Source organism: Numenius arquata, chromosome 3 (genome assembly GCF_964106895.1).
Source record: "Numenius arquata chromosome 3, bNumArq3.hap1.1, whole genome shotgun sequence".
Classification (NCBI taxonomy): domain Eukaryota; kingdom Metazoa; phylum Chordata; class Aves; order Charadriiformes; family Scolopacidae; genus Numenius; species Numenius arquata.
Window position 1 is genome coordinate 32,704,437 of NC_133578.1, and position 23,378 is coordinate 32,727,814.

Sequence of the window (23,378 nt, forward strand, 5' to 3'; positions counted from 1 at the left end):
TAATTCAGAAACTTCTTTCAGTGAATTAAAAGTTCACCAATTTTTCTTTGAGTGTGTTTCTTCTTGAGGTGCGTATTTGATTGTGTGATCTGGCTGCTCATAACTACCCGAGATAGTCCTCACTGTCCAGGGCTCTCTTTTTAGTACATATTATTGCCAGTAGTAAGTTTGCAGTATAATATTTTAAAATATTGGTACTGTCTTCAGTGGAACAAATTTCAGCACTGAATTTATAAATACTAGCAGCTCAGAGGTGTAAGTTGCGGTGTTGAATTCTTATTTTTTTTCCAACAAAGGAAATATAAATAAAACTGTGTAATATTGTGTATTATAGACTATAGTCTTAGTCATTTTTGTGGCCCTATTATTTGTAAAAATACCCTGGTTTCTGTTGTTTGTTTTGAACCAGGAATCTAATAATTAAGACTTGTCACTGAAAGAAATAAATAATATTCTTCCAGGAATTCAAAACCATTTTCTCCTATACAAAAGACTATTTTTTTTCCCCCATCCACTCCCTTCAGAGGGTATTAGATAGTATTCACCATCTGCTTTAGAATCTGGACTAGAGAAACAATCAGGTTTATATTTAAATCTCATTATGCAAGACACGAACAACAAAGAGCATGTCTATACTCAAGGATCAGAACCACCTAAGGTGACTTTGCCTGAGCCAGCTCTGGTCCAGCAGTTGATGGACTCTGGACAAACCAGAGTCCATCATATCACCACTGGGATGGTTAGGGGTCTGGAGCACTTGGTGTATGAGGAGAGTCTGAGGGAACTGTTACGTGTTCAGCTTGGAGAAGAGAGGGTGGCAGAGGAATGTAGTTGCTGTCTTCCAGTGCCTGAACTAGAGAGAAAATGGTGCCAGATTCCTCTTGGTGCTGTGCAGTAGGAGGAGGAGAGGCAGCGCTCTCAAGTTGCAGGGAGGGAAGTTCTGACTAGGCATAAGGATCACATTCTTCACAGTGAGATGCAAGGGAGAAGGTTGCCCAGACAGGCAGTGGCTTTAGAGACCTTCAAATCTCAACTGTGGCCCTCTGGAATCTGACCTAACTTTTTGTAATTAGCACTGCTTTGAGAAGGAGAGCGGATCATCAGAGGCCATTTTCAGCCTATTTTTTTTTTTCCTATGATTCTATCCAAGCGCGTTTGTATAGAGCTGTATCCAAACCAATCCAAACTCTGTCTATAGGCTTTGCTGCATCCTATAGGCTCATTGGCTTGGTAAGCAATAGTTCTATGCGAATGCAGTGTGAATACACTATTAGGAGATGTATTCATGCTAGTATTACAAAAGACTGGTAGCTGTTACGTGTTCTGTATTAGGAATCTTTTTGCAGTTGAATATATTAGACTACAAAGAAATACATGGCTTCATGTTTTCCCAGTAGAGTTACAACTGCTCCAATTACCAGACAAAAAGCAGGCTTGTCAAGTAAATCTTTCTGTATTGGTTATAATACTGCTTTTTGTTCATTTATGCAGAAATAAGTTCATCGTCTGTGTTGCTGCAGACTGTGAGACTGTTATGGGTGTTAGAATTTCGATGTGTGAAAAACCTTGCACATGGGCAATGCCTAACTGGAAGATAAACTGGCCAAGAGCATTAAATGGGGGACTGAAAGAGGTACTTGGTTATTGTGGCAAAGTCTTCAGACACTTTTTTTGTGATTGCCAAAAAGCTAGATTAAAAATAGCAAAATTGGCCTGCTTGGTGTTTAGAGTACTTTAATTCCAGGTATTTTGAGCTCTATTCAAAGGGAAGCCAGATGTGTTTAATCTCATTTGGGGAGAGAATGGAGGAGGATGGATCTTTTGTTTATTGGAAGAGTAGTGCTGTTTATTTTGAAACAAGTAAATTAAAACATTTTGTACGACTCCCTCTTGCAGCTAGTCGTAGTCAAGGAGTTTCTCCCCATCACGTTCAGGGGAGAACTCCTTAGAGCTGGCATGAGTTTGCTTCTTTTTTGTAAATTGGACCACAGATTAGTTTATGAGTGTCCCACTAAAGAGGTTGCTAACAACTGATAATGAATGTCTATATTTGTCATTGTCAGATTCCTTTATTTTGAAGGAGGTTTTCTTTGGAGCCTGATTTGGTTTTTGGCTCACTTGAGAATTGATTGCCAAAGTTAATCCTTGACTGCAAAATTCATGTAAATAACTAAGTGCCTAAAACTTGTGTGAGTTCTACATCACAGCAATTGTATTGCAAATGATAGCCAACTCCACTTGTTTCAGGGCAGCTCAGGTATATCTACACAAACTTTCTGTGCTTTGGATCTTTCCTCCGTTATAGCCTTTGCGTAAGACGCAAAGCAGTAGCATAGACATGTATTACTGCAAGTGCAGCTGCATGGAAGGAGGCCGTGTGGGCAGTGCCAGCGGTATTGGTGGTGGTACAAAACAGGAGAACTACAATAGCCAAAGGCAGTTGCGTTAGAGCCAATTTTAAATAACTTTACAACTAGATTGTCTTGTTTGTTTGTAGCAAGGTACTTGCTAAAATGTGCTAGCCAGGGTCTGGGGCATGGTCAGAGGGTGCTTTTGGACAGACAGCTTTTATGTCTGATTCTGAGGGATCAGCATTGTGAAAAAGCAGAAAATGCTTGACGCTTTTAAATGAAAGATTATGGATTAGAAAAAAAAAAAAAGAGCATTTTCTGTTTTAAAAAAAATGTTGACTGAAGAAAGGGAATAAAAAATTTAAATATTTATTTGTATTATTTCATGATTTCTCATAATGCTTTAATGTATATCTTGGCAAAAAGGTAACACAAGTGCTTCCTGGCCTAAAATTAATTGTTCAGAGCTGTGATTTTTTCAAAGGCATTTGAGACAGCTGAATTCTGCATGGAAACACTCCAGAAAGAAAAGGGAAAGTGATATGAAATTATATGTGTAAAAATTATTATAGAAGAGTTTAAAAATGGAATTATAGCTAGGTTACAAGTTTTAAGTATTCCCGTAAGTCTAATATTAGTAGTAGTTTAAATGTCTAGTTGTGATTTTCCTTTATTTTTTTTTCCCAAGCCCAGTCCAACTGGCAAAGAGAGGTTGGCAAAGGGAGCAGTGAACTTACTACCACAATTGTCTCAGGTAGTTTTGTTGGCTTGTTTTTGTATTCTTGCATTTTCAAATATGTGTCACAGCATGGTTATATAAAGACCATGGTTCTCATTCAAATATATGCTGAAGTATATATTCTCTCTCTATCTGCACTGTGTATGTATGTTATATATGTGTATTATGTCTGTATTTGGAGCATTGTTTATAGTTCAGTATTTGGAAAACACTGAAAGTGGAGTATTTGAACAACTTTGAAAATATTTAAGTAAGGCATAAAACTAGAGAGTTTACAAATATTTACATATAAGTTTAAAACGCTTGTCTCTAATTATCTGGATATTTAGAATTTGAGGGCAACATATAGGTAGTTGTTTATTGTGTCATTTTTATGCTGCCTTATTCCTGCTGTATATTAGGCTACAGTTTCTTTTATTTACTGTATTTAAGAAATCTTGTAGCACCTACAAGAAGTGTAAACCTAAAATATAAAATACTTATTCCAGGCAAGGTCTAAACCACTATGGCAGCAGACTTGTCCTTCATTCTGCCTGAGCAAAGAACAGAAAGATGACGAGTCAAATGAGTTTACTCTAAAAAACAAGTATTCACCAGGTAAGGTTAACATTTTCAGTACTACTAAAGAAAACCTCTCAGAAACATAAATATGTGTGATACATTTCAATTTTTTTTTTAAAACTTAATTTCAAAATGTATTTTCTGCAAGGAGAATATTTGAAGGTCAGATGCAACAGACACAAGAGACAGGATTCTAGAGATAACGAAGCAAGTGCTGGACCATCAACTTCTACATTGCAGAGCAGCAGTCATCTGAAAAAAACCCATGAAAGTTTCAGAAGTGCTCTTGTTAACATTATATTGTGAGTTTCCTTACCTTTGAATAATGTGTTTTTTCTTCTTGAGACATGAACCAAATTTCTAAATTAAATTATTTTAAAATTTTGATTGCAAATTGAAAATATGTATATGAGCATGAATTATATCACCAATTTAAAAAGCTGAACCTTAGCAGGTAAAATACAAACTTAGTCACGTGGTACAGTATTCTTTTTGAATCAGAATGTCTTGTGTTCATCGTAAAGTTTTGGCAGTTAATTTTTTTTTTTTGTTTCATTTGTTCACAACTGACATGTAGGATGGCCATATATTACTTATGCCGGTAAAATGTATCTGAAGAATGTGATGCATACTACTTTTTTTTTTTTTTTTTTTTTTTGTCTCAGACAGCAAGACCTTACTGAAGAACAGCTTCCATCCCTTGATGGAACCCAGTCTCCAAGAGCAGTTTCTTCTACACCAATAGAGAAAGATATATTGGTAGCTAAAGACTGTTTTCTAGAGTATTAAATTAAATACAGTGTCAGTCATTTATTGTAAATATTGATGAGATGATTGACACAAAATATTATTTATAGTGTTACTGTTGAGAATGGAGCATTAGGAATGTATGGATGATTCAAAGAATTGCAGAATGGAATAGAAACTTGAGGATAACCAATGTCAGGAAGTAATCAATTAATCTTTTCTACACTTACTGAAGGTGAGAATGACTTGCAAGGGCAGATGCGCTGCCTTATCTGAGCAGACAGAAGCCGTAAAACAGTTCTCTTTGGATTACCCTCATCTAAAATCTAGGATGTTCTTAATTCTCATTCTGGTTTAAGATACCTTGTATGACACAATTGTATACACAATTTTGTATACAAAATCTATTTAAAATATATTAAGTTCATTTGGGGATAAATTGATTGAAATAAATTCATGTGTTACTTCATGACATTGGTACTCTTCCAGTTTATATTCCATTCTGCATTTCTTTGAATTTTGGCTGATATATTTCTTCATCTATGTTTCCTTTAATGCTCTGAGGTTTTGTTAATCAGATTACATGTGCCAAAGTAAACGCTGGCATACAAGCAGATGTACTTATTTGTGGTTATACATTCATATTCTGAAGCAATGCATTAGCTGTACGTTGTATATCCATGCAAAACTCTGCAGAATGCATGGCTTTCTTTTTGAACATGTGATCCAGCCCCAGAGCTAATGGGTAACAATGGCAGCACTGGAATGATGAGACAGATGAATTTAAAATTTATTTAAGGAAAAGGTTGCTACTGGGACAGTGCAAAGGAGAGGCGTCTCCCCAGAATTGTAAAATTGTAAAAGCAAAACCAAAACGAAAGCCAGATTTCTGTGAGTTATGTTCATTCTTCAGTAACATTTTTGTTATTTAGCTCTTATCAGAGAAATGGAATGAGGCTTATGCCGCTATACCCTGTTTTTCTATCTAGACAGCTTTTTATCGTTATTCTACCAACTAGTGTTTGGCAGGCTGATGAAGATACTTACATCAAATTTAGTGTTGTATATGTAATTTGCAACATAAATCAGTACTTAGTATTAATTTCATCTATTTTTACTAAATAAGCCCGTATCTCTAGCTAAACCTGTAGTAACAATGTCTTTCTAGTGCTGGATTTAACTGATGCATCTTACTCTTTTATCCTGCAGAAATACTACTATTACATTCGCCATGGAATTGATACAGCAAATGTGGCCCCACTGGATGAATCGTGGCTAGACCACGTCTTAGCTTTAATTCCACAACATCTGAAAGTCCTTGATGAAAGTATACATTCGCTGACTGATGAAATGAAAGAAGACTATCTTTTGAGTGTAAAAAAGGCTATAGGTAGATTTCTGGGAGTTTACTTGCATTTTCTCCTAAGTTGTAATATTGAGAAGTATTTGTTGTTAAGTGCTGTTCACTGCTGAAAGCTACCGTTTTGGAAGAGTTATATAAAAGTGCTCTCCTGGATGTTAGAGGCACACTTTAATAAAAAGAATACTCAGGTTTTCTTATCCTTGTAATGACCAAAGCTAATATTATTCAGTATTTTTAATCTTTCAACACTTTTAAAAAACACTTTATTTTATAAATCCCTAGTTAATTGTATAGCTTTCTCCTAAATCCCTTTTCGTGTATATCTAGATAAAATTGTTCATCTCAGTGAGTTGTGCTTTTGAACATTTTGCTTGAGACATTGAGGTACTGGAGCATGTCCAAAGAGCAATAAAGCTGGTGAAAGGTCTAGAGAACAAGTCTTATGAGAAGCGACTGAGGGAACTGGGGTTGTTTAGCCTGGAAAAAAGGAGGCTCATGGCAATCCTTATCACTCACTACAACTACCTGAAAGGAGGTTGTAGCAAGATGGGTGTTGGTCTCTTCTCCCCAGTAACAAGTGATAAGACAAGAGGAAATAGCCTCAAGTTGCCCCAGGGGAGGTTTAGATTGGATATTAGGAAAAAAATCTTCACAAAAGGGTTGGCAGACATTGAAACAGGCTGCCCAGGAAAGCGGTTGAGTCACCATCCCTGGCGCATTGGGACGTGGTTTGTGGTGGAGTTGGTTGGCAATGTTAGGTTTACTCTGAGATCAGACTCAACAATCTTAAGGGTCTTTTCCAACATAAGTGATTATATGATTCTGTATCTTTGCTAAGCTTATTTTGGCCTTCTTTTCTTTCTCCCCCCCCCTTTTTTCAGTTGACTTTGTTTTAAGAGACAGCAGGGAAAAAGATGAAGACAAGAAAAAGGATTTTCTTCTGCCTCATCGTGAAGAGTAAGAAAATATATTTATTCAAAAACACTGACTAGAAAACAGTGGGGTAGAATAGCATGTATAAGGATCAGTGTTAATAGTGGTAGCAGTAGAAAATTGCAACAATTTTTAAAGAAAAAAAAAAAAGGCTATAAGTATATACCGCCCCTCCAAAATAGCTTGTTTTTAAAAATTTGAAAGCAGATCAACTGAATTTATGAAAAGGCTCTAAATTCATGAGTTTTTACAGATTTGATGTAATAAGGATAAGTGTATTGTAGAAAATTGCATATTAATTAACTAAATTCATTATATATGTGTAATGATTTTATTACATGCTAAATATAAGGAACCATGAATAGATTACAGATCTCTTAGGATTTGGCCAGTATTTCTCATATAATTTCTTTTTTTAAACAGTGATTGATATTTGAAGACTTTTTCTTTTGATATCTGAATAATGAGCAGAAAACTAGATTTATCACCTGAATTCTGTGCTTTCTGGGTTGCAAACAATTAAAGTAAATGTATAAATATTTTGCTTCTTAGCAAAGCTACGTTCATCCTACTGTTTCTTGTTTGTTTTGTGTTTGGTTTTTTGGTTTTGGTTTTTGTATTTTTGTTTTGTTTTGTTTTTTCTAGAATAGCAGTAGTGCCAAAACCTTGGAACAAGTCTTTCTTGTCAGCACGCAGTTACCTGAAAGAAAATTTGCATGCAATAAATCCTTCAATGCTTGCTGTTCTGAACTTATGGGAGACCTCATTTAAGTAAGTGTTTTCTGTATCTCTTAGGTCAGCTGCTTGATGACTTCAGAATCTATATAGGGAAATAATGGATGGTGGCATCTCAAGATTTTCAAGTTGCCCCATTAAAATTGGGACTGCTACAATGTATGCATCTGAACACTGATCATAAATATGATGGCATTGTTCAAAAGCCATTATCACAAATATATTTGTCTGTTTTCCCTCTACCTTTATGCTTTGAAGAGTTTCTGCCAACTTTTCTGCTATAGAGGTCGAGGTTTCTTATCTGTACTCTCTCAGAAATCACATGGAATTCTTTGCCGTCTTCATTTCCTTCGGTATCTAGGCAGTTTTAAACAAGAAGCTACACATGCAAGTTGAATAGTTTAGCTGTTTTGTACTTTATTTTCTTCAGAGCTTGGGTGAAATGCCATCTGGACCTGGCAATTTGTAATTTTCTTATTTGGTTTGTTTTTCTTCTACAGCCTGTTCCACTAACAGTTCAGTTTGAGACACCACGTTCATTGTATAGAAAGGCTCCAGAATGGAGCTGCTATGATCTTATCTTCTCTAAGGCCTCTTTTTCTTTTTTTTTTTTCTTTATTATCTTAGACTCTGGCAGGCTTCCTGCTTCTGATATGTTTGAAAAATAATTTTTAAAAAAAAAACTTCCATTTTTTAAAATAATCTTTCTTGCTTTTAGTGTAGTCCCTTAATTTCTATTTAAATTTGACACCTTTTTTTCAGTCTTTCTCAGGGTAGAATATTCAAAACAGTTTGACTCCCAAGAAGAGAAGGGTCACTGTCTTGCCTAGTGGGGCGTTTATGTTTTTTCCTCTTATTTGATTAACAAGGGAAAAAGGCGTTAGATGGGCTGCTATTTTCTGCTTCCCAGAGTAGACAAAACTGCTTGCTTACTTCTTGGCTGGTGATGCAAAAGAGAATGAACTGACCTGTCCAGGCCAGGTGCTATAAGAAGTTGCAGGGAGTGTTTTATGAGTTTGGTTTTTTTTTGTTGTTGTTGTTGTTGGGTTTTTTTTATTTATTTATGTTGTATCTGCTAAGTAGGAGACAGAATTCAGACAATGTTTTTAAAAATATAAAAACTGAAAATTATTTTGAAGCTAGGTTTAGATGTTTGTTTATTTATTTCTAGATTATTTTATAATATTTGCAAAAATCCACCCAGTCCTAGAAAGGAATACTATTTAATGCATTCAGAAATTTTAATGTTTGATCCTATATATAATGAGTAACATATATACAAACTCTGATTCTGAAAATAGTTATTAATCAAAACTAGTAATTACTACTTCAGTTGAAGACCATGCATACAGACAGTACTTCATCACTTATATTTGGTTGTTCTGAAACAACAGAATCTGATTTCTGAAAATAACATTATTTTAAAGTGTTTAAAATGTGCTTAATAACCCTTTATGTTTGAAATGTGAAGTATGAAAAAAGTTTTATGGAAACAAAAGAATAAAACCAAGATACAGCAAATGTGCTTCTAAAATATTCATGTTATATTCTGTTTCAGAAATTTACGCCTTCTTGATACAGAAATATTTCACAACAAACAAGAAGCTGAGGAACTCTCATTTTTCCAGAATACAGTCATGAAAGAAACTGGAAAATGCAAAGCGATTTTATTGAAGAAGTATGATCCAGTGTATCCATATTTTTTTAAGCTATAGGGAAATTTTTAACTTTTTCTTCAACTGCTTTTGAAACTCTGAACTTTCTGGAGAGAGAAGGAATGGCCCGTTTTAATAATACACAGTAAAGACAGAGATGCAGTGTTGTGAAATGCTTTGAGGCCTATGAACGAAAACTGCTGTGTAAATATTGTGTTATCATGATCTGTGCAGTTTTCTTATTCTGCATTTTGGTGTGACGTATTTTGCTCGCTTCTTAGAGAGATATTAACAATATATGTGTTTTGGTCTGTTCCGACAAAAGCTTTTATTTCGTGGTCTTGTTGGTGTTGGATAAGTGAGAAAATACGTTGCTACTGTCAATAATTTCTGACATTTTGGAATACAACCTGTGATACGAATTTTGTAAGACTTGCCCCATCCCTACTTCACACAAAGAAAGTCTCTCTCTCATAGGAAGATGAACTTAGTATCGCATCAGTAACAGTATCTCTGTAGAACATCTGTTGATAGTTTTGGAATTTCAGTTTGCGTATTCTCAGTTTTGAAGCTGTTTATGAGAATAGAGTCATCTGAGAAATGTTGTATTAATGAGATCTGTTGACTTTAGAGGGTATGATTAAGATTTTTCAAAAGTGAAATATTTGGATATCATAATGTTTGTATATTTGGTCTGAGATGTTTTAAAAAGAAGACAGTTTTCTTGGTAGTGCGCTCAGTTTGCTGCAGTTATGTTTTCAAATAAAGCATCAAAATTACTAGGTCTTTTTTAGATATTTGTGGCCAAACTGTATTGTTTGTATGCATCTGATCTTTCTTTAACCAGTAATGCTTGATTCCTGCAGTTATGTATTACTGCACTTCTACTATTTCAGGTTTTAATTAAATAATACAACTGTTGAGACTACTATAGTCTCTGACACTTGTTTTTTTCGTTCTGTTAACATTGAAAGTTTTTATTTCTGTACTTGTCTGTGACTTTGTTACATATTGCCTTTACCATTTTCGGATGTATTTCTTTCTGACCTTGATGGTACTGTTCTGCTCTTTCTGCTGCACACTTCTTTCCTTCCTATTTTCCAACAATGCCAGAGCATTTCAGTTTGGTTGTAACTGGGCAGAATTGCCTTTGGATTACTTTCGCATCTTAACATCTGCTGAGGTTACAAGGATGCATAATAAACTGCACAATCTCTGGGACTTAAGTGTGCTATCTGTGAAGCCTTTTTGGCCTGAGAAATAGGAGATAGCAAATCTGTCTATCATAATATCTTACATTTTAAATATGGTTCCATAATACTAGATAACATTTTCAGAGACATGATTCTTTAGAATTTAAAGATACTACCATATGATCTACTTAAGTTAAACTATAGTTTTCCAAGTATGCTGCAGCATCTCTTAACTGCATGTAATAAAGCATTTATCGCAATTAACTTGAAACAACATGCTAAAACACATTTATTCATGCTAATAACTTGAAAAATTAAAATTATTGTGTTCTTTTAAGGTGGTTTCCAGAAGTGCAGAAAATCTTTTACCAAGGTAATAAACAAAAACAAGTACCCAGCAATGCCAGCATCACTATATTAGAGTCTTTCTTCGCTTGTGCTGCCACTTTAATGACTCGTCAACTGCAACATTTACTTTTACATTCAATTCAAGACTTTACAGATTTAATTGTTCAACCAGCAGTAAGTAGTCTTTCATACGCTTACTAGCAGCATTGTTTATCCATGTATATACAATTTATTTCCTGTTAATTTTGTTTCTTTTGAAAAAAATGATAGGAGAAAAAAAAAAGTATCAAGCCTAGTGGCAGATGACTTCTAGAAAAAAAAAGTAATATTTTAGGAATGCATTATTAATTAAGTAGATTTAAAATAGTGGGATTTTTTTGTCATGTAAGAAGGGAGATACGAACATATTTTAAATCTGATGTCCTCAAGAACATATGGCAGTCCATTAGACATACAGTATAAATTCATTAATAAAAAGGCCATTTGCATCTTGCACTAATGCTCTCTCTCTCCATAATACCCATCTGTGAAGGAGTCTTCTCTCTCCTATTAGTAGGTTTCTACTACATGCTTTGACAGAATAGTTTTTTGGGGGAAAAAAGTCAGAAGGAACTCAAATACAATGTCTGTTGTAGAGGTAAATATTTCTTGTTGATATTTGATGTCTCGGAGTGCAACTGGATCTTTGTTCAGCTTTTTGTTTATAGAGTCTTGCCATCAAATATCCTCAGAACTCTGGCTCCAGGTAATATTGATGAAAAAACATGCAGAGAATGTAAGGAAGTAAAGAATCATGTTGTGGAAGCAGAGTGTGTATTTTTCATTCCTGCTCCCTTGTAATTGCTCTGTATACTTCTGAGTTAAGTGACCTTTGATGTCTGCAGTACTATTTTTCTCTTCTTGTTGGTAATAGGTACTTATTTTCTAATTGTTACAGTTTGAGGAACCCACAACAATTTATTGTAGTTCAGACAATTATTCCCAATGACCTGTCTCCACACAGGAAGGGGAATCGGGTCAAAACCAAGGAAATCCAAGGGTTGAAATACAAGCAGATTTAGTAAAATAAGACTAGATGATTAACACTGGTAACACTAACGCACCAATATTAATACTGATACCAATATAAAATATACAAGGATTATACTCAGCCAATTATATCAGTAGGAAGCTGTGCACTCCCAGCAGTGGACAGCAAATGTCAGACACTTAGTGCTATGGCTTCAGGAGGAAGGGAAGGCCTTAGGGGTCCGGCACTGGGGAAGTTGTCAGGATCGCAGCCATCAAGGGAGAGAGAACTTCTCAGCAAACTTCCTAATTTACATTGATTGTGAAGTTCGTGGTATGAAGTAGTCCTGTTGGCCAGCTTGTGTCAAATGCCCAGGTCTTGCTCCTCATCCCTGCACCTGGCTAACTCGAAGACTCTGAGGCCTTGAAACCCGCATACCATAGCTGGCTATAAAGTAAATACTTTCACAAAATCGGACACCAGAGCCTTCTAAAAGTGAAGTTTTCCCAGGCATTAGAGGAGAAATTAGTCCTGTCTCTCTCAAACGAGGACACTAATCTTATCCTTCCTAATGGTAATCCTATGCTACCTGGTAGCGATAAAATGCTTCCTCGTGTTTCCTAATTAAAATTTAGCGTAGTTAGAATATGTTAGCAGATGTGGGAAAGTTAAGAGATGTCTGATCCAGATTAAAGATAGGATGAAGAATCAAATTATGCCACCAAGGACAAAAGCATACACAAATTTTTATACTGCAATATTTGGGAATCCATACTGCAAATATAACCGTCATAATACTCAGTTTTTGTGTATCAGATTCTTGTTTAGCAAATAAAATTGGATGTAACACTTTTTTTTTTTTTAAAAAATGTTAGTAGATTCATAGTGACTGTTCCAGATGATGGAGTGCTGTACACACAGTAATTCATGTATCACTACACTTCTGATGACTACTACTGCAAAGCTACTCTGCCTCAGCCTATGCAAACAACTTTAAAAAAGTTGTTGCCTGGTGTATAGAGGATGTTTCTTGTGCCTGTGTTTTGTCTTAATGAATAACAGTTTATGTGACTTTTATCAGAGACATACTTCCTACTTGTGCAAGTATTTTTGTTAGGATTATGGCATGTCATTTGCAAGTAAAGTCCTGACAATTTAAAATGCATATGCTGGAGTAATTCTTAATGATCTTTTGACTTTTCCTGCATGAGTTAACTAATATTTTACTTTCTTTTTTTTGTGTGTGTGTGTGTTAGAAATCAGTCCAAGCCTGCAAACACCCAGGTTTTATCCTGAGGCTAATCCTTCAGAATGATGGTATTAAATTTGAACCTGACTTTAATGACTACAAGGATATATTATTGAATGTTTATACTGTTATGATTCAAGCTGTCAGTGATATACCAAGAGTTGAGACCAAATTGTTTTCAAAGTGGGTAAGACATTACAGCCCTCACGGGTTTTGTTTTATCATATTGTTGCTACATTTAGTTCCTAGGTATTTTAATAAATAGCCCTATTGTCAGAACTCACGTAGTAATATTATAATACTCTCTCAGGATATACAGAACACTGAAATAATCTAAATTTTATTAATGAAAGGCCCAATCACTGTTCTCTAAGCAAATAAAAAGGCAAGAATCAGCTAGTTTCCTTTATGAGTTATTTCATGTAACAGCTACTACTAATGTACTACAAACAAAATTGATGCATTTAAATTTTAAACACATTTCTGCAGTATTTTGGAAAATATGTTCTATTTTGATACTGGAAAGGGTACTGTCTTTTTGATTATAGAATCTTTTGAGTAGACTATCCTTTAAAAAAAATTGAAGCCATAATTTTTAAGCAATTTATATTTTAGTTGGCTTATGCATTCAATCAGATTAAAATATTAGGTCAAACAGGAAGCAGTCCAGGTTAAGTAAAAAACATTTTGTCAAATAATAATAACGTACCTACTTAGGTTAGAACAGCATGTTACTTTCAGTGTAGCGGTCTTAATTTTTCATATATGTACAATGAAAGTAATGCTCTGTGGTGCCTCTTGATCGTTTTCCAGAGAGCTGTGGAAGGTGAACATTTCTTTTTCCTGAAGGAATATCATTTGGACATTCTGTTGCCCTTTCTGTTTACCACCAAGTTGAATTTTAAATAAAGATGCCAGCCCTCAACTTTTTTGTTAATATGCTTGGACACGTGACCAAGCAGAAACCTGAGCACTGTGCTATGCTTTATAGAAGCACTAATCAATAATCTGTGAAAAGACAAAACAAGCATCTCAAGCATGTCTAAATGCACAAGAGCAAGGCTTTAAATCTTCTAGGGAGTTGCACAAAAGAGCTTTCCATGTTTCTAATGTTACAGATTCATCAGTTGATAGCAAAATTGAAGTTGTGCCTGTGGTTCAGGGAAAATAAAATCCATTTGATTGAATTTAAAAATGTTGATAGAATTGCTTGGGTAGATATGTATGTGGACTTCTGAGTTTCTGAATGAAGCAGCTCTGATTTCTTACCTGATGGAGGAAAACATCTGTAACCTAGGATTCAAAAAAATCTGGGAGTAGAATGTAAGTGGCTGTATATAGAAAATTAGGTTTTTAATCAAACTTTAATTAGAAAGATTTTAAAGTAACATTAGGTTGATTTTTCTATACTGTTTATCTTCTGTGACAACTGAATTACAGACAATTGTAATTTGAAAATGTGTTTGGTTTTGTGTGTGTTTGTTTTTTTTTTTTTCAAAGCCAAAAGGTGAGTCCTCATCAGCTGTCTTGAAGCCTGTTATCCTAGATGAGATCTTGGATGAACATAAGAAAAGGATCATTGAAGAAATTATCAAACAAAGCGCTGCACCTGTGGAACATCTAAAGCTGTATGATAAATACAGCTTCCTCATAAACAAACAAGCTGAACAAGATACTGATCAGTTCCTGACAGAGGAACATACCTTTGAAGAAATGAAAACGGAAATTATAAAGTACCAAAAACTTGCCAAAGAAATAAAATACACTTCTATGAAGGTAAATTATAATAATATTCATGAACATATATGGATATCATTTTAATGTTGATTTTGTACTAAGAATGTTGTAAGAGGTGATGATAATTAGCTGTGAGATAATTAAAGTGAAATAAAATCATTTTTTTCAGAGAAAGTTTTTCAAGAGCTAACAGTTCTGGGGAGTATTTGCCATGCTTAAGTGAAACTTAATTATTTTTGCTAGAAATGGTATTGGGACCTCGGAAGGCATTCAGAGTATGCTCCTCTCAGATGTGAAGATGTAAGAGAAAGTGTGGGTCCAGCCATCTCAAAACGGCTTCTAAGAATCTAAGAGAGAGGATCCTTAACATGAACTACTTTTTTTTTTTGTCCCTGTAAGGACATTGTGTGGTGAGAATCCTTTGTCCTTCCATTCTGAAAAAGAACCCAGAAGGCTAAAGTGGTCTTGCTTAAACTGTTTTTCTCCTAGTTTTCAGTGCAAGTTCTGGAGAAACTAGTACTTAAAGGCCTGTCTTGAGAGCTTCTGTATGCAGCAGTCAACTGACTTGCCTGCTAGTCAAAGGAGGCGTTGGATTCGGAGACTCACTGGGAAGCAGAGTCCCGTTTTAATCTTAAGGAATGTCACATATCTCTAGCAGTAAAGCAAGATTACCACATTTTAGATGTATTTCAAACTCTAATTTCACCAGACAGCGTTCACTGCTACAGACAGTAGATGCCCTTCCTTTTTCAGCAAGTAGGTTATTTCTCAAGGTAAAAAGTGAAGGAAGTAAGATACATACAAAGTTCAGTATGCATATACAGAAGAACAAGTATTAGCAACTATAGCTTTTTCTTTCTCTTCTTCACTTGAAAGTTTTGAAAGCATTTTATGATTTAACTAAATTCCTAGGTGAGATCCCTAACATTCTGCTTAAGACAGTGAGAGAAAATAGGTAAAAGCTATTCAGTATTCTGACAACTATTGTTTTTGTATTGCAGTATCTCCGTCTAGGAATGTTTGAATTGCATTGTGATGAATTAATAAGCGCTTTGGTAAAGCGAGCAGATAATATTTGTGAAAAAGTTGTTTCCAAAATGTTCAAAGATCATCAGGACATAAATATGAGGTAACTCTCAAAACTGAAAATGTGTATTGAAATGTACTTAATTTTGTTTCCACTGTAGATATTTTTTTTTTTAATCTTTGAAGGATACGTTGATCTCGTTTGTGCTGTTACAAATGTATGTGATTTGTCCAAGGATGATTAAAACAAAACGCACGCGCCAAACTCCTTATTTTATGTATTTTTCAGACTATGTGGTGAATTTGAGACAATATCAGAAAAAGCCCTTACTACACCATCTAATACACAGGAACTAATGGAACTTAAGGTACTCTCTTCTTTTTTTATGAGTCCAAGCAAGAAGTAGCTACCAATATTATTCCTCTGGTTTTAAGCAGTAGCACATGCAAGTTGCCTCTTTACAGATATCATTCTGGCCTTGTGACTGGTGATACATCTGTATTACAAAATAGAAAAGGACAGGTCTTCTTTGGCTGGGAGTCTAAATGTCATACCCTGGCTCTCATACATACAGCTAAACTCTTTTCCCCACCAAAACATCGTGGGTGCAACCAGAATGCCTGTTTGGAACAGTCCTTTGTCTCTTCTGTCACTTACCCTGTACAGTGGCATCATTGGCAAGAATGCTGGTTGGCATGAACCAAAACCCTGTTATAGCAGCTGTCTTGAAAGTGGGAGATGTGCAGCCTTGGGATGCGCAAGATAATCCATTGGAGTACGTGGAGGAAATAGTATTTATTTTTATCTTTAAAAAGTGAGAAAGAAAGTTTACCAACATTTAATATACAGATTGACCCTGGTGCCTTCCCTCCATCTGTATGTCAGAGGGTCCTGCATCACATACATTTGTGAGGTGTCCTGAGAAAAGAGTGGATGTTCATTCACTGCATCATTCATAAGCATACTATGGCAGCAAAGATGCTGGAGTCAGAACTGCATAAAATTCTACAGGATGTCATCAATATGGTAAATTTTATAAAACAAGATCATAAGTAGTATCATCTTCAGAATAGTTTATATTGAAATGGGGTGTGACCATGAAAATCTTCTGTACCACACAGTTTTGCTGGTTTTCTTGTGGCAAATTCCTTTAAAAGGGTTGTCGAACTTAAAGACGAGTTCTGCATTTTTCTTTTACAAAAACAAAGTATTCCTAGTTTTGCTGACCTTTTCTGTGATGACAAGTGACTGTCGCTAGTATGCTACTAGCAGATATTTGTGGTAAAATAGTGGCACTTAATCTGTCCTTCAAGGTAAAGATGACATCTTTAAGAATGAGTGAGAAATTAACTTCTTTGCACAAGGAAATCATACTATGGAGACAGCATTTTGAAAACAGGCGTTTGGAAATGTTTCTGTTGTTACGTGATTTTGTTGCTGAAAAATATATTGTGTCTGCCCCCCTAAACACTCTCGTACCTGTACACTTTAAAAACTCGGAAACAGAATTTTCTAACCTGTTCAAAAATCTTACAAAGTGGGGTTTGAATGCATTTGTTAAAAATGCAAGAATAACTGAGTGGTATCAGGGATGATGGAAATTTACTAGATGAATTTCAACAAAAACCTTTGCATAATTAGTGGATGGGATCATGATTTTTTATTAAGCGCAGCCAGTGATGCAGTTCTTCCGTTTGGATCTGTATATCTTTGAGGGTTGTTTTTTTTTTTAAGACTATGACTGCCATTAAAATGAAGTATTGAAATAAACTGAGCATAGAACCAGACCTTTGAACCTCTGAATCTCAATCTTGAAATCAAGATTAATGAAGTATATTCAATCACATTGCTCTCACTAAAAATATTAATAATAATATTAGTGAAAGCAAAAATATTTCTATAAAATTGATGAATAAAAATTATTTAAAATATTGTTTATTTCATCTTCACTTAATCATTTTTTAATTTCTATTTTTTGCCCATGTTTTGTGATGTACATAACACGTTACCATGGTAGCATGTGTGCATAATCTATAAATAAATATACACGTATTCAGACGGTATTCTCAAAAATTTCTTGCTGATAAGGATGTGTGATCTAGAAAGTTTGGAGACCACTGCTGTAGGGGAGCATGCTAGCAGGCAGTGTGACTGGCTGGAATGCTGATTGAGCCTGTTAGTAATATAGCTATTACCTGGAAGTTTTGTCACTGATTTTCATGAAGCAAAGTGTTCGTATATCATGACTTGGAATAAGTGCATTGTTTTATTTCTATCCCTATCTAGCTGGTGTAAGCAGATAACAAATAATTTTTGTAGTGTGGGCAACATGCCAGTAGAATTAAATTTAGACTCTGTGTTCTTCAGGCTTCTGAACAGATAGTGTAGTCAAACACTGAATATCTCTTGGCTCTCCTGAATTAAATTCAAGCAGTCTGATTAGATGTGGAAGACGCAATATCCATTCCCAATATCCTAAACTAATCAAAGAGTTGAAACTGAGATGTAGGGAACTTTAATACGTATTTAATTCTTCACAAGAAAACTTTAAAAAGCACTCATTGGCACGTTGTATGAAGTAGTTTTGCCTTTATATCCTTTGTTGAATGATCATTTAAAATTTAGCAGATGTAGGGTTTGCAGTTCGGTAACTGTAAAATCCCATCTCCTCACTTAGAAATGCCACTTCTGTAATCAAAACCCTGCTGTTTCTTTGATGTATTCAGGCTCCAGTTCAGCGAAGCACTTATATTCACACTTGAAATGTAACGTGTCTTAGTCTCTTGCTGTTCAGCACGGTTCTGATGTATGTGCCCAACATTAAATGTGTGAAATGCAGGTGTTTGCTTAAAATAAATTGGATGTCTGAGTGGTTTGAACTTTTGCTACAGTGAAGTTTAACATAGGATATAACTTTTTATGTAACGGGAGTAATTTTTTCAAGTAAAAAGTAAAGTGTTTAAAAGTTGAACTATGTGCTGTCTGAGAATACGGTGCCTTTGAAATGCATACATGTTATGCTATAATTTTGTGTTGGAGAGTAAACAAATTGCATGTAATCATGTGTAGCATGTAATATTATACTAGCATCAAACCTCTCCTAATAGTTCTTCCATCTCATTGCTGTCTTTGTTTGGGCTACTGTTTTAATAGCCAAATGTTCTGTAGCAATTCATAGCAATGAGTATATTCTGAAGCACAGAAACTTTGGTTGAAAGAGTTTAGAAACTTGAAAAAGCTTAGATTTACTGGACAATTTATCCCTACCTTAAAATGTTTCCAGTGATATCACATTGTGTCATCATATTAAATTTTTCTATATCTTCAGTTGATGGATATCAAGTGATATTTACATATACTGGTATACTATTGATCTGTCCAATTGGTTAACATTTTTCCTAATACAGCTCTTGCTTCATTATGGATTATTGTTTAAACTGGGCTGTGTTGCTGTTCTCTTAAGAGTACACAGAATGCTGTGTGTATCAATGCAGTTTACTGCCACCTCTTGAGGTCTGAAAGAACAGAGTGATTTTTATTTTAATCACAATGAGAAGTGCAGTGTGTGTCTATCTTCCTTGTATTCTTACTGCTAGGGAAGACCTAATCTTACATTGGGCAATCCGGTGCTTTCCTTTCTGAAGCGTGTTGTTCTTTTCTCTTGTAGTTATTTTACTAATTTGTCCTTGGTAACACCACACTTTCTTTCCCAAACCTGCAACGCTTACAACAGGCTGTCTGGATTGGCTTCTATTTGTGCAAACCTTTGTGCATACAGCTTCACCCATTCTTTTGAGTTTTATTCAGTAAAATAGCTAGGAAGGCAGTTGTATTAGCAAGTTATATGCTGTAAAAATGGCTAATACTGTGCTGTTCCAAGTAATCGCCTTTTCAGCTCATGTTTCTAATTCTGTTTAATTTTCCTTGTACAAAATAAGCTTACAAAGTTAAGTATTAATGACTTCAGGCATTATTTTGCCATTAAATTAGATATTAAAAAAAAATTCTTCCCTTTTAATTTCTATTCCCCAGGCCTGTGTGCAGAAAATGGAAACATGTGACATGCTTGAATTGGAGCAGAAATTAGTAGATGTCGTAAATTGTGTTGCTTTCCTGGTAGAATATGTCAGCTTTTCAACAGCGGACATTCGACTGAACACTAATGTTTTTCAATGGTATGCGCGAATGCCAGAAATCTTTGAAGAACACAGAGATATAATTAAAGAAAAAACAGATCAATTTCAAGATGGTCTTAAGGTTTGTAATGACAATATTTTAAAAATCCTTGAGCTACTAATTTTGAAAGGACATGAAATAATGGATGGAATAACCTTTTATTTTACCATATATTTTAAAAAGAACCTTGAAGTAGATTTTTTATATTATTCTCAGTATTAACTAATTTATGCCTGCTTTCCACTCATTTATTTTTCACATATCCACAAGTACTGCAAGACAAGCCACATTTCATATTTTGCACTCTGAAAGCTCTTTGGCTACAGAACTTCAGCGATGTTGATGAAAGTTGTCTGTATGTGAAGTAGTGAAATTCAGATAGATCCTTTAAAAACATGTGCATGGCTTGATTTATGCCCGTGAGCAGTCCCTTTGGAGTCAGTGGCAGTATGGAATTTCTATGATAGCTCAAAGAAAAAATCTGCATTAATTTGTGTGATTTTGCTGTTAGAATAAGAGCATGTTTTATGCTTTATAACATAACTGCATCTTGATTCGGGTTTGTTTTATTTATTTTTTTATTCTCATATTTTACATGTATTTTATCTCTATTAGAATTTTTCATTATACTTACTAGGCTTTTGCAGTACAATTTGTTGTACTAAGTGATGGGGCCTCTCCACAAGGATTGCTAATTACTAGACTGCTGATCCATTGTAGTTACTGCCTGTGTACCTGTCTGCTTTGGTTCTCTTGTGCTGCTTAGTCTCATCATCATTTTGTCTTAGATCATACAATAAATCATACATATTTTGAGATAGTGAGCTTCTATGTCTTTGCAGTATGTTTTAATTTGAGATATACTAGGCATTTGAATTTGGATTTCTGTTATTAGCCTGCTGACTGTGTCCGTCACAGAAAGCAAAAATTTTTATGTCCAACTATATCCTACGATACAGAACCCAGTCACATCTGTCAGCCCAATAAGTCACTGCAGGTAACAGTAGGATTCAGGGCAAATTCTGTAATTGGGTGGAATAGATACTTGTGCAAATATGTTGGATGCCTTGAATTTTCTGCAAGTATTAAGTGTATTACTGTAGCAAATCAGAATAGTTATTCCTTTTTACAGAAATAGTGATTTTTTTAAATGAGTATATGCTTGCTTGATGTTTAATTAGATACGCTGCGAACAATTCGTTGAGGAACTGAAAAGCTACTCTAAGCAGGCTGAAGAATTTAGCACATTTGGAGATATTGAGGAAGTCAACAGGTATTTGAAGAAAGCTCAAGCGTTAAAGACAAAATTGGATCTTGCTTCTGAGAAGGTACAAATTATAGTTTAAACTAGTTCAATAGTATAAATTGTAAACCTTAATATATGTCTTGTCAGATCCAACAGTTTGCTCAGTAATGCAGTTACTGAGATATGTCAAAATAACTCTTAATTCAGCTATGAAATGTTTTTACATGATTTGTGACAAACTGAAATTTAATAAGCACAATAATTTGTTACTATGTAGTTTTGAGTTAATATGTCAGCACTTTGCATAGCGAAAGAGCGGATTAAGTTTACATAAGTTTGCATAGAAATTATTCTCTTATGTTGTTGGAAGTGCAGTTCCTGACGCTCATTATTACCTCCCATCTGTTAAATTCTGCATGGTAATGCAAGTTATAGAGGAATGCCCAGGTACCATTTTAAACCTCTAACTATATCCCTCTATTCACTAGCATGAATGCTGAGCTGTTACTGTTTCAGATTGTTTTAGCTGCAGTCAAGGGCAGCAATTACATAATAGACTGGTTTAGTAACTCAAAACTTAATTTGAAGCTTGTTGAAGACATGAGAAAAACCTGCCTAATCCCTGTGGTAAGGACCTGGTATCATGAACAGCTGTGTATTTCAGACCTCACTTATGTCTCAACAGATTGATCAGTTTAATTCAGAAGAAGAGTCATTTGGATGGCCGGTATCTCAGTACCCTCAGCATAAAACCATTCGGAATGCTCTTGCTCCGTATCTTCATCTCTATGATATGACTGTTGAATTCAACAGAAAACTCAAAGACTGGACAGAGGGATCATTTACAGAAGTGAATCCAGACAAAGTAGAGGTAGATGTAGGAAACTACTGGCATGGACTGTATAAACTAGAAAAAACATTCCACAATTCTCCAAATGCATTAGCAATAACAAGACAGGTTAAATCAGAAGTAGAGGAATTCAGATCCCACATTCCCCTAATCCAGGTGATTTGCAATCCTGGTTTGCAAGAAAGGCACTGGGAAGAGATGTCAAAAATTGCTGGTATACCATTGTTTCCTTCTGAAAGCTCAAATGTCTTGTCATACCTTAACTTGCATCTTGAACAATTCCTAGAAAAGTTTGAGACCATCAGTGAAACAGCCAGCAAAGAACATTCACTTGAGAAAGCTTTAACGAAAATGATTTCTGAATGGGATGAAATGGAGTTCACTCTTCTTGCCTATAGAGAAACAGGAACCCATATTTTGTCATCTGTAGACGATATTCAGATGTTATTGGATGACCACATTGTCAAAACTCAGACTATGAGAGGATCTCCATTCATTAAGCATTATGAAAGGAGAGTAAGGTAACTTTTTTCCAAACAGAAAGTTATCGAGCAATGTTACCAGATAAGAAATCTTTTCGGCTTAATCTATAGCATAAGGACTTCAAATACTTTTGTATATCCTCTTTAAGCAGTGAATTAATCACATTTTAAAGGTCTGAAGCTTTTGTCTCATGTCAGCTACATGCTTTTTAATCCCGTAAAGCTGATTTTTACTTTTAATTAATGGTATGTGAAGTTCTAATATATTGGAGAGGTTGCTAAACCTTTTTAATGCTCACTGGTACTCAAGGTATGAGATGCATCATAACATTACCTTTGTTTTACCAGATAAAACATATCTGAGATATAGATGGAAAGGTTGTAGACCAAGAGAATATAGTCTAAGCTTTCTACCTAAATTATAAAACTACTGAATCTTTTAGCTCTTCAGCAATTAAAAATGTTAGGGTTTATGTAAGGGAGATGAAGAAAATGAAAACAAGACAAACCTCAGGGAGGTGAGGGAGGTCAGGAAAGATATTTTTTTTCCTGATGCAGAAAATTAAACTCCAAAACTTAATTTTGTCTCATTCCTCAATAAATACTTTACTTACTTCTTATATCCCCCAAACATAGCCATATCATGGAAAACCAAAAACCTTTCATCTAAAGTTTGGCTATTATTATCTAGCTACATAAGTACCTCCAAACTCCCATTAACCTGCAAAAATGCTATTTCAGGTTTCCGCACATATTCAATAACTATGAATACATACTTGCATATACATACATGTACATTCTGACAAGTATTAATTCTCTAATTACTGCTGTACTATAGTATAAGAGTTCCTTCCATATTAATGTCAAATGGTACGTTTTGCCAGTTTAAAAGGAGTAAACAGACCATGGTCAGTGTGTTTTGGTGACTGACAGCATTTGTAGTAGTACAAGGTATCACTTCAGTCTTTGAGATCTAG

The 23,378-nt window shown here is 34.9% G+C and overlaps 1 protein-coding gene across 1 annotated transcript in view; it reads left to right on the top strand.

Moving 5' to 3' along the window:
* The first annotated feature begins 601 nt into the window (after positions 1-601).
* Positions 602-23,378, top strand: part of DNAH7 (dynein axonemal heavy chain 7) — a 110,679-nt gene continuing 87,902 nt past the window's right edge. The window contains exons 1-17 of the mRNA XM_074145819.1: positions 602-739; positions 3,040-3,105; positions 3,579-3,687; positions 3,800-3,953; positions 4,317-4,410; positions 5,608-5,788; positions 6,643-6,718; positions 7,340-7,465; positions 8,988-9,107; positions 10,616-10,799; positions 12,891-13,070; positions 14,384-14,659; positions 15,622-15,749; positions 15,936-16,014; positions 19,680-19,904; positions 21,005-21,151; positions 21,755-22,440. Coding sequence (XP_074001920.1) covers positions 602-739; positions 3,040-3,105; positions 3,579-3,687; positions 3,800-3,953; positions 4,317-4,410; positions 5,608-5,788; positions 6,643-6,718; positions 7,340-7,465; positions 8,988-9,107; positions 10,616-10,799; positions 12,891-13,070; positions 14,384-14,659; positions 15,622-15,749; positions 15,936-16,014; positions 19,680-19,904; positions 21,005-21,151; positions 21,755-22,440 — 2,969 coding nt within the window. The remainder of the gene's footprint in view (positions 740-3,039; positions 3,106-3,578; positions 3,688-3,799; positions 3,954-4,316; positions 4,411-5,607; positions 5,789-6,642; positions 6,719-7,339; positions 7,466-8,987; positions 9,108-10,615; positions 10,800-12,890; positions 13,071-14,383; positions 14,660-15,621; positions 15,750-15,935; positions 16,015-19,679; positions 19,905-21,004; positions 21,152-21,754; positions 22,441-23,378) is intronic.